The 16,289-nt window shown below is 40.4% G+C and overlaps 1 protein-coding gene across 1 annotated transcript; it reads right to left on the bottom strand.

The window, feature by feature from the left end:
- Window positions 1–986: 986 nt before the first annotated feature.
- LOC129124086 (uncharacterized) lies at window positions 987–15,462 on the bottom strand. Its single transcript, XM_077182702.1, has 6 exons — window positions 14,718–15,462; window positions 13,185–13,291; window positions 8,321–8,462; window positions 4,908–5,002; window positions 3,981–4,091; window positions 987–3,173 (listed from the first exon to the last, which is right to left on the bottom strand). Exons 1-3 carry the CDS (start codon window positions 15,460–15,462, stop codon window positions 8,448–8,450), a joined length of 867 nt encoding a protein of 288 aa, XP_077038817.1. The 3' UTR covers window positions 987–3,173; window positions 3,981–4,091; window positions 4,908–5,002; window positions 8,321–8,447.
- Window positions 15,463–16,289: the final 827 nt, after the last annotated feature.

Genomic DNA, 16,289 nt, shown 5'->3' with positions numbered 1-16,289 from the left:
GTTCCAACATGTGGGCTGGGTTAGCTTTTGTTTTCAATCTTTAGATTACATCCTTAAGCAGGGCTTTAGCTGCACTGAATTTCAGCACTGCCCACGCTGCCCTTCAGACACAGGGTGTAGGCATGCCAGCCTCTGCTTCCAGCAGGAGGCTTTGAATTGCCAAGCTCACAGGGAGCAGTATCCACCTCTCCTCACTCCTGTGGTCCATGCCCTTCACCCAGTTTTCTTTTTCATAGCTCCATTTCTCTCCACATCTCCAGATTCCTACAGGCCTTCAGTTGCTTACGCGCCCCTTTTTCCCACAATGTCCCCAAGAACCAGACAATCCTGCAGGACAAGCCTTGGCTGCCTTTCTCCAAGGAAGTTTAACTGCAGCATATGAGCAGAATCAGAGAAACATGAGGTACTCAGAGTCAAAGACAACACACTGCAGAGAGGATATTGCCCTTGAGGCAGGAGGCTCCCCCAGCAGCAGAGGTGTGTGAGCTCTCACCAACTCAAAGCTGATTCTAAGCAAGCAAAAGTGCAAATTATTCCCTTTTAAATCATAGTATGTGACAGTTTACCAGCTTGAAGAAACCTAGGCTGGCTTAGGGTTCTGTGTAGACAAACAACACTGGTTTCATAAGCTTAACGAGTTTAAACCTCATGAACTCATGAGCTGCAGTTGACTTTTATCTTTGAATCATTTGACTCTGAAGCTTGAATAGTAAACAAGTAGTATAGTTATGGACCTGAAACTTTCAGGCTTTGCACATATCAGATTTATGAGCTAAAGTAAATTAAATGAGATGAATGCTTTTGTTACAGCAGCTTCTTTTTAGAAGTTGTTTCCCTGAAAGAGACTGAGTGGATGGATGGTGGTTTCAGAGAGGTAAATGCAAACCATCATCTTGCTGTTCATGGAAAAAAAGTAGTCCTTTGTTACCAGCACCTTGGAAATGAAGTAATAAAACAAAGAACACAGAGGTATTTGATGGCTGTTCTGGATTCATTAGGCTTGTGATTCAGCTTTTAAATTCAGGGTAGCAATTGTCTTGTAAGAGAGATACAATACAGGTAATAAATGACAGACAATCTTAAAACATTTATAATCTTAATAATCAAAACACAGGGAGAGAGACAGGAAATCAATACATTACTTTTAGAAATAGCATCAAGAACAATGATCTGAGGGAGAATAATAAGAGGAAACCGAGAAGATAAAGCACTCTAGGGGTAATTTTAGACAGAAAGGCGACCATAACAATCTTGTAATGTAGCAAGGGAGCTACAGTGAGCTGATCTGGGTAGCTACAAGTTATAAATAGTATGAAACAATAGAGACTAAGAAACATCAGAACTTTTCAAGCTGAGGGAGAGGAAAGAAAACTGAGCAGCTGTTTTATTTGTGTTGCCCCCAGATGAAGGGAGGAAGGAACAATGAATCTGACTCCATGTTCTAGAAGGCTAATTTATTATTTTATGATACTATAATATATTAAAGAATACTAAACTATACTATACTAAAGGCTACAGAAAGGATACTTACAGAATGTTAAAAAGGTAGTAATGAAAACTCGTGACTCTTTCCAGACTCCTGACACAGCTTGGCCTTGATTGGCCAATGAGTGAAAACAACTCACACCAGAAACCAATAAAACAATCACCTGTGGTAAACAATCTCCAAACACATTCCACATGTGAACACAACACAGAAGAAGCAAATGAGATAAGAATATGTTTCCCTTTTTATCTGAGGCTTTTCAGTTTCCCAGGAGAAAAATCCTGGGCAAAGGGATTTTTCAGAAAATGTGAATGGGACAAGCAGTCCTATATAGCTATTTGTGCAGTAACTAATACTCATGTGTGGGACACTACTATTTTTCTCATCCGTGTTTACAAGTGTCCCTCTCACTACATGTCAGAGTTAGAAAGACCAGAGCTGAAGCAAAACCTTACCTAAAAGCAGGGTTACTGTCATAAAGCCACAGGGCAAGATCAGAAAATTTGTAATTGAGCATTCCTTTCCACAACTCCTGTTGCCATGATGTTGATGGAAATGATGGATGAGCTCCATGACTGGCTCATCTTTGAGAAGAACCATTCCGGTCTAATAAGTTGTTCCATTTTTTCAGAAACAGAGTCATTTCACAGGGATTACTTTTTTCTCTTCCTGGGAATATTTTACCAGATTATGATACCCTCTGGTATCATTTGCTTTAATCAAGCATAAAGGTACAATAGGTGCAGACATTTCTACTACTCTGCAATACACAAAGAGAAGTTACAAACAAGAGGACATGAGAAAGAAGAGATGCAGGAGAGGCAATGGTAGCCAAAATAAGAGCCATACTGTAATACTTCTTGTGACTTAAGAATTCTTCGGTATTCCAGTAGCTCAAACTCAGGCAATCCCATCTCCCAACACATTTAATGACTTGCCCAAATCAGCACCTGGACATTTCACAGAAACCCTTTATTTAGCTTATGGAAACCTATTTATAGCAGTCACTGTAACCATCCAGTTTTCAGACCTTTCATGGATATTTCATTACATTCTCTGTTTCCAAAATGAGTCATTCTTCCTGCAGAGTAATTTTTGAAGATGACATTACAATATGTAGAGATAATGCAATATTTTCCTCCATACAGACATTTTCTCATTTAATTTCTTATTCCATTTCAGAGAAGATTATAAAAATGTAAAATGGCATATCTATTGTTCATGGGTCATCAGCTGCTTTAATCAGCAGAGTTTCAGTTCAGTTACAAGTTCTAATGAGATTTTTCCACTGAAACTGATGCCTTGAGAGGCTACCTAGAACAGAGGCTAGACAGTGTTAAAGGAATAAAGCAGGGATTTATTAAAGGCTTTCAAAGGATACACCTTGGGCAGCACAAGAGCCTGGCTGTGGCTACACCCAAGATGCACCCTGGGTCATGAGTTTTCGCACATTTATAAGTTTTGGTCCATTTCCATCTTGGGGTTAATTGTCCAATTCCAGCTCCAGGTAATGCAGTCCCATCCTCCCAGTTTGCTCTCCTCAATTTGATGTTGTTTGCACTCTTTGGGCCTGAGGCTGCAACGGTTCTGGGGCTGGAAAAGGATTGTTCTGTGTGACTGAGCTGTGAGGAGAACCTGCCAACACTCTATATGGAGTTCGGAGTTATAAACTAATGCAGTACAGAATCTGGAAAATATGAAAGCAAAAACTTAAGGCATCAAAACTAGTGGAATTATACAGATAGACATTCGATTAAGTTTTGCCCAATTACGCTATCACCTGTAAGCAAGAAATTATTTCTTTATTTTTAAACACTTAGAGAAACAACAATTCATTTCATTACATAAAAAAGATTAGGGGAGTATAAATAGGAGGAGCACTGAAACATTATCACATATCTGAATACAGTAATCTAAAGGGGTAGGCAGAATTCTTTTGTATCAACTAGATCAAACTTTTAAAAATCCCTTGTGAATCACTGGGCAGTTTTCCCCCCAAAAGCAGGGGAGGACAGCACCTTCTAGACCAGTTTGGTCTAAATCTCAGAGTTCAGTAAACATAAATTTGAAATATTTTAATAAAACAAGGTCACTATATTGTGATATTTCCCTGTATTTTAGACATGAGGGGAGAGAGGAGGTAAAGGACATGATCCAAGTTTCAGTTTTGCCACTACCACAATTGGCATTTATTTATGTGCCTAAAAGAACTGTGGCCTTCCTCCCAGCTTTCCAGGAGGCATTCAGGAAAACTCGTAAATCTGTGACTACCCAAACAGCACAGACATGCAGGATGCTCCTCACAGATCACTGTCAGATCATAATTTGCAATTGTTGATTAAAGAGTAATCTTGGCTATTTTCAAACCTAGAAAACAGGCCTAACAAGGACAGACAATCTATTCTGTATTTGGAAACTTAGTTGCTGATAATGAGTTTGGCTTCCTTTGCCCTTGCTCTGTTCTGACCCTGGTGATTCCATATTTTATCCTCACCTTCAAACTGAAAGACCAGGACAAGATGCACTTGATGTCTATGACTGAGCTCTTTAAATATTCTAACAAATTCTTGTCTTCTCTCTTGCATCTCCTCCTCCCTCTGCTCTCCTACAGGCAAGAAACAAAAATATCTCAACCAACTGAAAGCTCTATTCAACATCATCATAAAAATTTCAGTCAGAAATAATGCTCTGACAAAAGATTTTGTAATACAATCCCTTCTGCTCTGCTACAGGAATAACTTTCACACTGATTTTCATGTAAATAATATGAAATATGAAAACTATAGAGGTAGTTTTTTTCTCGACTTTCTTTATCATCAGCTGGTACATTTTGTGACCAAGAAAAATAAAAACCCGCATTTTGTACAAACCCATGACATTTAGTTAGTTTCACTAACTAAAAGCAAACAGCAAAAGCAAACAGCCCCTGTTTTGTCCCCCAGAAATATATACAGGTTTTAGTATATCTCTAGAAGAAGTGAAAACTTCCAAAATGCTAACGCTCTTCTAAGTCAGCACAGCAGATGGTCTCAGCAGCCCTTAAAATAACCCCTGACCAATAATAAATTAGTTAATTGATAAATGTCCTACAATGTAGAAGACAACTTTAGCCAAGAGATCATCATTAGTCTTTCAGACTTATTTAGGAGATTATATTGACATTTAACATTTGCTAGGTTTAAATTTGACAATTCAAGATTCCAACATGTCCCACCACTGTATGTATTTTATATTCAAATAATATTTACAATAATGTAATAAGTATTTTTTTTTTAATCCTTATTTTCATTTTATGGATTGGGGGATTGGGTTGGTTCCTCAAGGCATGTTAGTATGTGTATTTGTCTTCTACTGAGGTTAATCTGAGTTTTTAAAGATATGAGTGTCCTTAGAGAAGGACAGATATAGAAAAATTACTTACTCATTACTTCATCTTGTCCTTAAGTAGCATCTCTGTGTCTGTATTCAGCTACTCCAACTGGCCAGAACCTGAAATGACTTGGTTTGGATGAATGCCTGTGAAAAATGGACAAAATCAACCTTTGTTTACTGTTCCAGCACTGGTTTTAGTTGCAACCAGTATGTCCTACACCACAGCAGTAAAAAGCTTTAGATTTCTTGATGGTGGAAAATCCTGATCTCTTGCAAGAAAATGCTTTTAGCAGCCTATGAGAGACTGAACCCCCCCCAGTAATTATGGACAGTTGTGTGTTAGGTGAGATCCCACGGAAGCAGCCACTCACTATTTGTAAACAAGCTGTACAATGAAGGGGTCTGTCCTTGAGTATCTTGCTCTTTCATGGACGTAACAGTGCAGTTAAACAAAAAACCACTAGCCCTAAGAGCAGATTTCCCATGTAATCAAATATTTCCCTATAGTTCATCTGACATTTGTCTAGTATGTAGAGTAAAATCATACTTAGAGTAAAAAGAATACAGCATGTTCTGTGTTCTCTCTCTTCATGAGGAGTCTTCATGAAATCCTACAAAAACTATTGCAAATTCTGCAAAAGCAGAGAGGGAAAAGGGTGCAAGAGCTGCTCCCCTTGCAAGCATGGAGTTTCTGAAATACCACAGTTCCTTTGCAGCAGTCCATTTTCACAATGTTTATTGTGTTTAAATAGTTCCTGAAACATTGGTAGCACAATCCCTCATCTCAGTGCTTTCACCTAGAAATCTTAAATCTTGCATTTCCTTACAGAGTGTATCATATAGGACCAATTACTAGTTTTATAGTACTTTCACCTGTAAAAGTCTAATGAAAGACAAATTCAAAGTATATTCTTCAGTAACATAGCATCATTCTCTCTAATCTCCAAATTGAAAGAAGTGAGACTGTCACATTTTAGCAAAGCAGAAATTGGAAGCATAGTGGAGATAAGAAACCTCTGCTCCAAAGCTGAGGATAAATCAACAAACCAAGGTTTTTCAGGAGAACCTCATCCTCAAAAGGGTGAAAAAAAAGTTAAACTTCAGAGTTTCATTTCATCTTCTAAGTTTGGGCGTAGCTTTTGAGGCAATCTGAATGCAACCTCTGAGGATGCAAAGTTCACAGATGTGACTGCAGAAGTGTATTAAAAGGTCAGTTATATTTGCTTTTGCACATAAATGGAAATTATTCCCCTATGTATTTACTGGGCTCTTTGACAACATTATGGAATCGATCTGGTCAGTCAGAAGATTATTCAGTATCTTTCAGTGTATCATATGCTTCCCTCAAAGTCATTGCAAAATGGAGAGAGATTTCTGGATTAAGTATCCGAAGACACAGGAAATTTCTTCAAATAACCTTATTCAATAGCTTCCCGGTGATCCCATCCTTACTGTGGCTCTGATTTCTTCTCTCTCCTATCAGATGGGTACTGAAGATAAAGCTGTGCTCAGTCACAGAAGTGGGCTTATTATTTCAGCTCTTATTCTGACAAAATGAACAACACTGCCATGAACCTTCCAGCTAAGCCAGGCCTGGTAAAACATCAAGATGCATCCACCGAACTTCACACCTCTTGACATTTACGTGGGACAGCAAAAAATTTGCAGGTCTGCTGCCCCAGGCCACTCAAAGGTACTTATTTGCAAAAGATAATTCTGTAGGCAAGGAACTGCACGCCTCAAAATCACTGTCTTTTCAGGTTTTGGGTTTGTCATTTGACAAAAGATACAATCCCAATGGAATTTCCGCATACTGCAATTCTTATGCAAGAGAAATATCAAAATTATCAAAATGGTATTGAAGCAGCTTATCTGCCACTTTGGCTCAAAGTTGCAAATTATAATAAGGAAGGTCAAATAGTTGTAAATTATAATAAGGAAGGTCAATTTTTTCTCTCTGCTACCATGCACTTCAACAGGACTAGGGCTGTAACAGAACAGGATTTGTGCCACTTGCAATAAATGATGGCCAAATCTCACTTCTCTTAAGTAGGTTTCATTTCAAGTAAATAAAAACTCCCAAATCAATCCTGGCAGTTTTGCATTACAGCATTCAGTGAACACATTACCTCCACCTTATTGAATAATAACACAAATCACACCCAAGAAATGTCTGGACAAAGTTTTCCTTCACTTTACCCATAAGGAGGAGGTTTTACTCTCCACCATTTGAATCTGAGAGCAACTTAGTACCAAGGTGTTTCTTAAAGCAAGTTCTGTTACTCATGTTGAAATATTTTAAGAATCTGCCTTTAATTTATTGCTGGAAGAAGAAAGACTGTTGAACCTTAAAGCTTTTGCACATTGTAAAAGCTCATAAAGCCTTGAGAGCTTTGTCCACAGACCCCACAAAAAGTGTGGCTCATTGAATACTATTCTTTTCTCAGTATGCAATAAAGAGAAATATTATTTATAGAAGCATACAAACTATTAAGAGACTGTTTTTCTTTGAAGTTTAGACATAGCAAGGGAATAATAATTTGGACCATCAGCAGTATTTACAATTTCTTTGAATTGGGGCCACACATCATATCATGGCAAATATGTGGTTACTATGTAGTATTCCAATTTCTCAAAATAGCTCTGACATCCATGAGTTTGCTGAGATCTAATATCTTATTGTTTTTGGTTCAGGAGTGACTTGAACCCTAAAGCAATTTTAAGAGCACAAACAATGGAGCAGTTTCCTTGCCTTAAGGCTCTCACTTCCGTGCCTCATATTAGATCTTTACATACATCCTCAAAAAGGTCCTACAGTTCTCAAAAAATGTTCCTGGTTGGATTTGTGAAAAGCCTTCAGCACAGACTCATTTGTTCCCACTAGAACTTTTGGCAAGAGCTTGGTAAAACCCACTAGAGCAGACAGTTGTAACAAGTTGTACATTACATGACTGCTGCTGCACTTACCAGCTGTGCTCTGAGAACTTAAATCATGCAAGAAATCGTTCATCAGTGTTCATGTTAGTCCAGACTAAGGAGAGAAAAGAATTCTTCCCAAAATGTCTGAAAGATGAGATTTGAGGCACAATCAGCTGTAACAAAATGTTCTAGACTGGCACTAGGTTTGTGGCAGATATTTCCTACAGAGAAAAACTGCTCTTTTTCTGAAGCTATTAGGAAGACCAGGAAGTACCTTCCTACAAAAAATAAAAGGGAATTGGTTCTTTCATATGTAGCAATCAGAGGAGAAATGTACATACAATTAGAAACAATGCAGTACCTTTTAACTTGAGCTATAATATGCAGCCCAAAATGTGAGCGTTTAAAGCCATGCCCAAATACATCAGTTTCAGGCCTACTCTATTTAGGTTAAAGTCTGTTTCTTATGCCTGCAGCTAAGTAGCATTTTCAAATGTAGTAATAGTTACATAAGACAAAATACCCAGTGCAAAAACACCCCACCCTCTGTGAAAAGAAGCATGATAAAGTTCTGTTGAAGAGCAGACAGCAGAAAATGGATGTGACTCTCTCTCTTTAGCACTTTCTTCATTTCCCAGGCTCCTGTAGTCAGCGAGGAAGAGAGGAGCCTTCATTGGCAGTCCTGCTAGGAAAATAATGAAAATATCACTAGTTTACTCCTGGAGTAAATTTTTTTCTCCAACAGCTGTTCACTGAAAAAAAATTCAATTTGTGCTGCAGAGTTTAGATGAAAGATTGAAAAATGTGCATAATTTTGATTTTGTCTTCCCTACCTTCCTGGCACGGTGTGAATCCATACAACACCCACAGATCCTGACAAGAGGTGACCTTTCCCCTTATAAACAGAATATTGCCACAAGATTTTGCACTTCCTGTGTTTTCATTCAGTACAAGAATACAGAAATCAAATGCAAAAAAAAAGCCATTGCTGAAGCATGTTCTGAAAACTACCTGGGTTGAAGGAACAACTGTCACATTTTGAACACAATTCAGAAGGGCATTTGGGTTCCTGCAGTCACCAGTTGTATTTTAATCACTTCAGAACATGATATGCCTGAAACAACCATGCAAGAGCTGCATAACAGCCAGTAATTTTCCTCAGGTCGTGTCAGGCAAAAAGTACCAGTAATTTTCCTCAGGTCGTGTCAGGCAAAAAGTACCAGTTTCTTTTCTCCCCATCTGATTTTATGCCATGTACTCAGAAAGTTGTCGTCTGGCCTTTCTGTCCCTGTGATATATTGCATCAGTCTGCTGGTTCCCACAAGTTGATATTTAAAGTGCTTCTGTTCACTTATGCCTGCCTTGTAAAAGCTCTCTTATGTTGTTTTTCTCCCCACCCCCTTCAAGAGCAATAAACATTCTGCTAAGGAAAGGCTTTAGCATCAATCAGATTTCAGTGCTGATTAGAGGGGAGGTACTCTGGCTGCATTTGAAATGGGCCTCTTTTGACTGTTTTTGCTTCTAAAATTAGCCGGGCCATTTCCTGAGAGAAGCCTTGGGATAGATGCAGACACCCCCCCCACACACTCCTCCCTTCCCCCCACCCCAGCCACCACACTGGAGCTGCGTCAGAAAGCACAGGGAGAGAGCTGCAGAGCTGCTCAGAGTGGCTAAGAAAGCTAGGAAGCTGCTCTCCTCCTGGCTGGCAGTGGGGCCGTGGAGAGCCCTGGCTGCCAAACCCAACCTGCAGGTCACTGTTTCAAACACTGAGTGTCTGAGGCACCAAGGGAAGGCCTGAAATTGCAGCCAAGGACAAAACCCTGCTCAGCTCCAGCCCCTGCAGAGCCAGGGCTGTTATTATTTATGCCAGGACTTGTTCTCCCTTTGGTTTGCTGCTCAGCAGTCACATTTCTGTGACAGCATTTCTGCCAACAGCAAGGTCTGCATTAACCGGGGATGCCCTGGGTGCAATACTGCAGAAAGGCAAAGACAGCAATTCCTAAAAATGTTTCCTGCCCCCATGCACAAAAGGATGCTCTCCCTGATTTTGTGGGGACTGTTGAATTCAGCCCATTTACTCAGTTCTGTGAAATTCAATAGCGTAAGTTTTGGACCTGGGCACAAAAGTTCCAATACTCACATTGTAAGTAATGCATGTATCTACATCAGAATCTGTGCAGGCCCTATTCAGATAGGTTTACATCCTGATAGCAGGACAAAGATAAAAATATGTTACAGTTACTTTTGCAAGACATGCAGGTCTGTCTTTGCTGGGGCTTGCTTTCTCCCACAAGCCAGCCCATCTTATGAAACAAGACACAAACATTTGCTTCAGGTCATAGTGATGTGAGTCTCATGCAAGGGATTTAACAGAAAACATTCCCTTTTAAAATAAAGAACTGGAAAAACATGTCCTGTTATGGAGAGCTCTGGAATGGTGGGCTGAGCATGGATATTTAGACTAAATGCAGTTTCTGACAACAACTCAGAAGAAGACAAGTAAGACAGTGACTCCTTTTGAGGTTCTCCTCTAGCAGTATTTATCAAAAGAATCAAGTTGTAACAGAATAGGAGCATATAGATTCTTTATCTAACATGTACTGTATCAATAGAGAAGATCTTCAGTAACTGAATGAAGGCTTTTAAACAAAAGAGACTCAGCCTGAGTTTCCAGGGAACCAATACTATAAATCCTAGGCATCCCTTTGAAGTAGGGTAACTTGGCAATGCTGTGAGAAGCACCTTCAGGTTTTTAGGCAAAGTTTGGGATGAAAGAAAGAGGCAGAAAATCACTTGCTCTTCTGTTTCTTTCTTCTTCCTAACACAATAATTAAAATATTTGAATTTTAACTTTGAGGATTTTTTTTAAGATCAAAATTAGGATCAGAAAGAGAGGAGGGAGCATCCCTTTGCAGCTTTGTTATTGTCTTTATGCACCTGAAGTTTGATTTACACAAATTAATATTTAAATGCAAGCACATGTAACAGTCAAAACCAGTTTAATTTTTTTTAAATTACTCACACCTACGTATGCAATAGGAATATTCCCACTCCTATATTTCAAATATATATTTCAATAGTAATATGCAATGCTAATATTCATACTGCTTCTGCTCTTGTTCTGAGTTTGTTGACCCAAAAATGGCAATGGGAGGAAATAAAAATGAATAACAAAAGGTAAAATTTTACTTTCAGGAGCTTCATTAGATTTTATTCCCACAATTACATAAACACATGGGAACTAGTGCTGCTGCAGACTGATTTCACACCACTGAGTGCAGGGGAGATAAACTCATCGATGCCATCTGAGATTTTTGCACAGTTATTAACTTCTTTTGCTAAATTTATACCACATCTTTTGTGCCATGTCTATTAAGCCTTAACTGGAGCCTTTCAGAGGCCACTGCACTATCAGCAAGAAAGGACTCCTTCTGAATGCACCTATTCAAAATAAACTTTAAAAAATAGAATTTTCTAGTCTTTTCAGGAAAGCGGCTAACTGGTATTTCCAAATTCGTATTATAGGTTCATAACTCAGGTAATTTTTTTTCCTGCTGAAATGAAATAAAAATTGGAAGTTGTCATAACAGTTTTTTGGCAGATGCACTAAGGATAGAGTGAGCTTAACCTTCCACTTCAGCAACAGCAACTACAACTCAAGCACTCACAGCTAAGCTCCACTTCCAATTCCTCAAGAGCTCAGTTTGAAGTCTGCGAATGGCATTTGAAACCCTTGTATTTTTCCATATCCAAAGCTAAACTTTGCAAAAGGAATGTTGTTTTGGACAGAAAACAAGTGAAACACATGTGAGCTATGCGTACCAATGCAAATAGGATTATTGCACTTGAAATGTCACTAAAAGCCATTTTTCTGTTCAAAACAGCTATGGAATAATGAAAGTTCTTGGTGTTTGTTGGACATACAGGTGTTCAAACCCTGAACGGATGTTGAGAAACAATGCAGTGACTGGCAAGCAATTATGCTTTTCTGTGTCAGCAGATATATCTTGCCACAAGACCTTTTTCATTTTGGTTTGTATCTTTTTTTTTTGGTGGGACGAGAGCCTTTCATAAGTGATAACATATCAAAACCATATCAATGTTTATGCAGTATCTTAAATGCAAATTAAAGGTTGACGAAAAAAAAACATTTATCAAACTGCCCACCAAGATAGTGATATTGACAATTGTAGGCCAGATTTTTTTTATCTATGTGAATACACTGACATAACTATTTAAGAACATAAAATACAACATCTGCTCATGAGAGTCATAAATAATCAACAAAATAAAGATTAAAAAAGAGAAAATTGCATTAAAAACCCCCCAAAAAAAACAGAAAGCAATTAGTTGCACATCTTGAGGCAAAAATGGGATGCTGTTACCAGAGTGAATTTTTTTCAATCCTGTTAAGGATTTAGACAGTGTTTTAACTATAGGCATGACTGCTCTCTTCTATAATTTGTAGGTGTCAAGGTCTTGTAGAAAGAAAAAGATGCAAGCAAATGGATCATAAGACAGTTGATGCAACTGAACATGAGCACAAACATCCTTATTTAATGAATTTCCAAAAATAAAATGTAAGGGTGATTTCAGTCTACTGAAATCGCGTTAATATTAACTTCTAAGAGTTTGTGATTAATTTAATGTACTCTCTAAATCACTGCATATAAGACTTCTCTACACCAGAAGGTGTACTGCCAGCAGCTTCCATATTATGATTTTCTCCAATTGCAATTAAAAAACTCTTTTTTTTTTTCTCTTTATGCTTAAAGCCAAACCATGTTATGCTCTGTAAATTAGAAAGTAATTATAAACAGCACTCAGCTTCTTGTAGCCTAGAACAGGCAAATCCCACATGCTACAGCAATGCCTTGTGGAGACTGGGCATGAGAATATCTAGCAGGTACTGAGCAGCAGTTGAGTGCAGTCCTGGCTTCACCCAGACCCAGTCCTGTTCTGTGCAGTGATTCTCCCCACTGCTGTCAGTGAAGAGATACAGGTCCAAAAGCAGCACATCATGTAAAATGTGTGTCGCCAAGGAAGACACCCAAAATGGCTGAGGGCAGTGATTTTCAGAGAAACTCATGCCATCCAACTCTATTAATGAATCTGAGAGTTTAGGTCTGTACCTTTTAGTCATGTCTTTTAGTCTATCTTTTAGTCTAACCTCCAGTGAAATCTTCACTCCTACAACACTGAGGGGGAACTTAGTGTCCAAAACACATCAAGAAGATGGAAACACCTTCAAGTGGTCTATCCAATCCCCAGTGTAGTATCACAAAGGGTGACAATGTGTGCAGAGTCCAGAGAATGCCTGATGAGCATGATCCCACAATTTCTGCTCCAAACAAGAACAGGATTCTTCTTCTTTTCTTCTAAAGATGTGCAGAGTGATGGTGCTTACCTCTTCCATAACCTCCTCATGGTTAAAGGATTCTCCAAGGAAGAAAGCAAAAATAATCTCATTTTTCATTGGGAGTAGCATAACAGAAGGGGCAGATGTACCTTCATCTAGATAAAGGCAGAAAATAAGAGCTCAATAAAAACCCAGAAATACTGTCCACCCTAGCAAAGTAGCTTCTACAAGCAAAGTGCCTTCTACATCAATTTCTGCTGGCTCCAGTTTCTGCATTTTCACTCCAATAACCACAATAAATTACAGTTACAGTGTAGCCAGCTTAGAATAGGCAGGTACAGCCTGAAAATATGAACAGCAAACAGCTAGAGAGGATCCATTGCTATCAGCTCTGTTTTCTCTTAGTTTAGGACAAAATATTCACTGGTCAGGGTGTTCTGAAGGCACTTATAAACCAGAAGTAGCTTCAGCTCAGGAGAATATCCAGACCTGGTGCTCCCCCACATGGATGAGGGGAAAGGAAAAGTCCTTCTCTGCAGCAAGCTCATCCTCCCAGGCTCCTGATATGTCCAGTTCTACATGGCATCCAAGAAATGGGGTTCTCAAGTTTAAAAACCTGTTACTGCATGTTTTACCCTCTAAGAAATAAAAGTGCAAAAGCATACGTTAGGACTGGATTAATTAATTAGTCCTTCATGCAAAGCAGATTAGTCTATTTTGTAATTTTGAAGTAGTCTTTGCACCTATAAATATTACTCAACTGTTTTTCTTCAACCTCTTTCTATTTGGAACTCATAAAATTGATGTATTTTGCTAGGCCATCCTCCAGAAGAAAAAAATGTCAGGAAAGCAGTGACAAGAGAAACAAAGAATAAATTTAGATAAATATGAGGAATGGGAACAGTATATAGAAGATTTTTTTATTCATTCAATAGATGGTTTAGCAGAAAAATGGTGACCTGAAACACTGAGAGCTTACAGTAAAATATAAAACCTCTTATAAATAATGGACTAAGAACAAAATGAACTGAAGCCCAGACTAAATTAAACATCTCACTTTTAATTCATTACTCTCTCAGAGCTGTTTTGAACTTAGTTTTGTTTACAGTGTGAAAGAAAACGTTGAAAGTATTTCTCACCCTCTACAGTTAAGATACCAGGATCTCACATTTGAAAACAATTTAGAAATACAGTGAGCAGTTCCTCAAAGACAGGATCTAATCAAAAACATAAACTGTACACGCAGGCATGAACCTTTCTACATGTCTACATGAGCTGTTTATGTAAGAAATTTGTCTTTAGTAAGACTGTTCAAATGCACAGACTTTCAGAACTAAGAATGAGTCAAACTCTAGGGAAAAAGCATTCTTCCTATGCTAAAATTTCAAATAGCTCGTGAAAAGCCCTGTTATCCCTGCTTTTTAAGGGTTTGAATTGAGGTAAAAATCCTCCTTTCCCCATCGTTTGAGAGTTTTGAGAAAAACCACTTCTTTTCTGCTAATTTAGGGGATTAAATTGAAGGGAAGAAGGAGAGAAGACATTTATTTGCCCTTGTGCTGGCTGAAGTGAGCTGAGCCCCACCTGCGGCGTCAGTTTCGGGGTTCAGTTGCGGGAACCTGCAGCTCTGGCAGCGTTTGCAGGGTTGCAATCGGGCTGTCCCGCTGCATTTGAGGGTGCTTCTTCTGCCCGTGGCCCGGCCCGCAACGTTCCCGCTCGGGAGCGCTCCTGGCACGGCCTGGGCAGTTGCTGAGGAGGGCGGGGAATTTGGCGCGGCCAGGCCGGCGCGGCAGCCGCTTTGCCGGTGCGAGCCGCCGTGCGGAGCCGAGGGCAGCTGGCGCCGGGCCGGCAAAGGGCGGCAGAGGCGGCGCGGGCGCTGCTGAGCCAGCCCGGCCGGCGTCGGCCGCTCTGTCCGCTCCGGGCGCGGGGCTCGGGCGCCGCCGGGGCGCCGCCGGGGCCCCCCGGGGCCCGGTGCCGGCCCCGCCGGGCAGAGGGAGCGGGCGGGGAGGTTCTCCGGGGCGGCACCGCCCCTGCGTGCCGGAGGAGGAGCCGCTTTCCTGACGGGAGCCGCGCTCCGTCCGGGGCCGGCAGCGCGGGGCCGCCCCCGGGCTGCGAGCGCCGCCGCTCTCGGGGTTCGCGTGGCCTCCCCGGTGTCTCCCGCCTGCGGAGCGGCGCCCGGTGAGGGGAGCTGGAGGACGCTTGTAGCTTGACAGCTTCGGAGTATGCTTTTCCAAAAGGAAAAGGGGAAAACCCTAACGCCCCAGGCTTTTTGTCTGTGGGCTTTGTTAGTATTGCTCTTTAACCGAGCCACAGCTTTAAATACTGACATGGGCACCTTCTAGAAACAGTGCTCAATACATTCTGCATTCTCTAATGAGAACTTAGGGCTCTAGAGAACTAATTTCCGCATTGCTGAGCTAATGCAGGCCCAAACTGACAATGTCCGTGCATCTGATGTTCATTGATCTATTTGTGGTGTTCATTTCCTCGGGATGCAGAGTTGGGGCTTTTTGGGCCGACGGTGCCCCTCAGATCTCAAGGCTTGTTTAATCCTTGTACACGATTTTATGAAGAGACAGGCTGTGTGAGGACTTTCTTGTTGCTGCACTAGGGAATGGAATGCGGCAGGTTCCTGCGAAATCCCCATGGAAACTGGAATGCCCGAGGGTATCGATGGGACGGTTCTGAGGGATGAATCTCGCTCCCGGGCGTCTGTAGCGTGGAAGGGTAGGACACGACAGAGCAGGGCCTGAGGGATAGACAGAGGGATAGGAACAGCCAGGTGTTTTGTGCTCGTAGCTGAGTTTGGTGTCGCTGATGTTTTCGGAGCCAGAGCAGATTGATTTGGTTCCGGTGCACCGGAACGGGATCCAGACCTTAGAAAGTGTCTCGGTTCGAGACAAACCGGGAGGAAATGCTTTAAAATGAATGAGTTTCTTCTGTTAAAAAGGCAGGTTTCAGTCATTTTTTTAAGAGGCTTTAAAGGAAAAATTTTTAAAGAAAAAGTGAAAAGACTTGTTTATTTAGTAAGTAGAGTGTATGTAGGTAAGAGAAAAAGAATAATTACTTAGGTAATAAATCTGTTGTGGAGAAAAAGTCAGTAGATGTTGAGGTATTTTTGCAGCTGTGGTTTTGGTTTTTTTGGAATTGGGGTGT

Source organism: Agelaius phoeniceus, chromosome 8 (genome assembly GCF_051311805.1).
Source record: "Agelaius phoeniceus isolate bAgePho1 chromosome 8, bAgePho1.hap1, whole genome shotgun sequence".
Classification (NCBI taxonomy): Eukaryota; Metazoa; Chordata; class Aves; order Passeriformes; family Icteridae; genus Agelaius; species Agelaius phoeniceus.
Note: the sequence above shows the minus strand (reverse complement) of the source record. Positions and strands in the feature narration are given on the sequence as shown.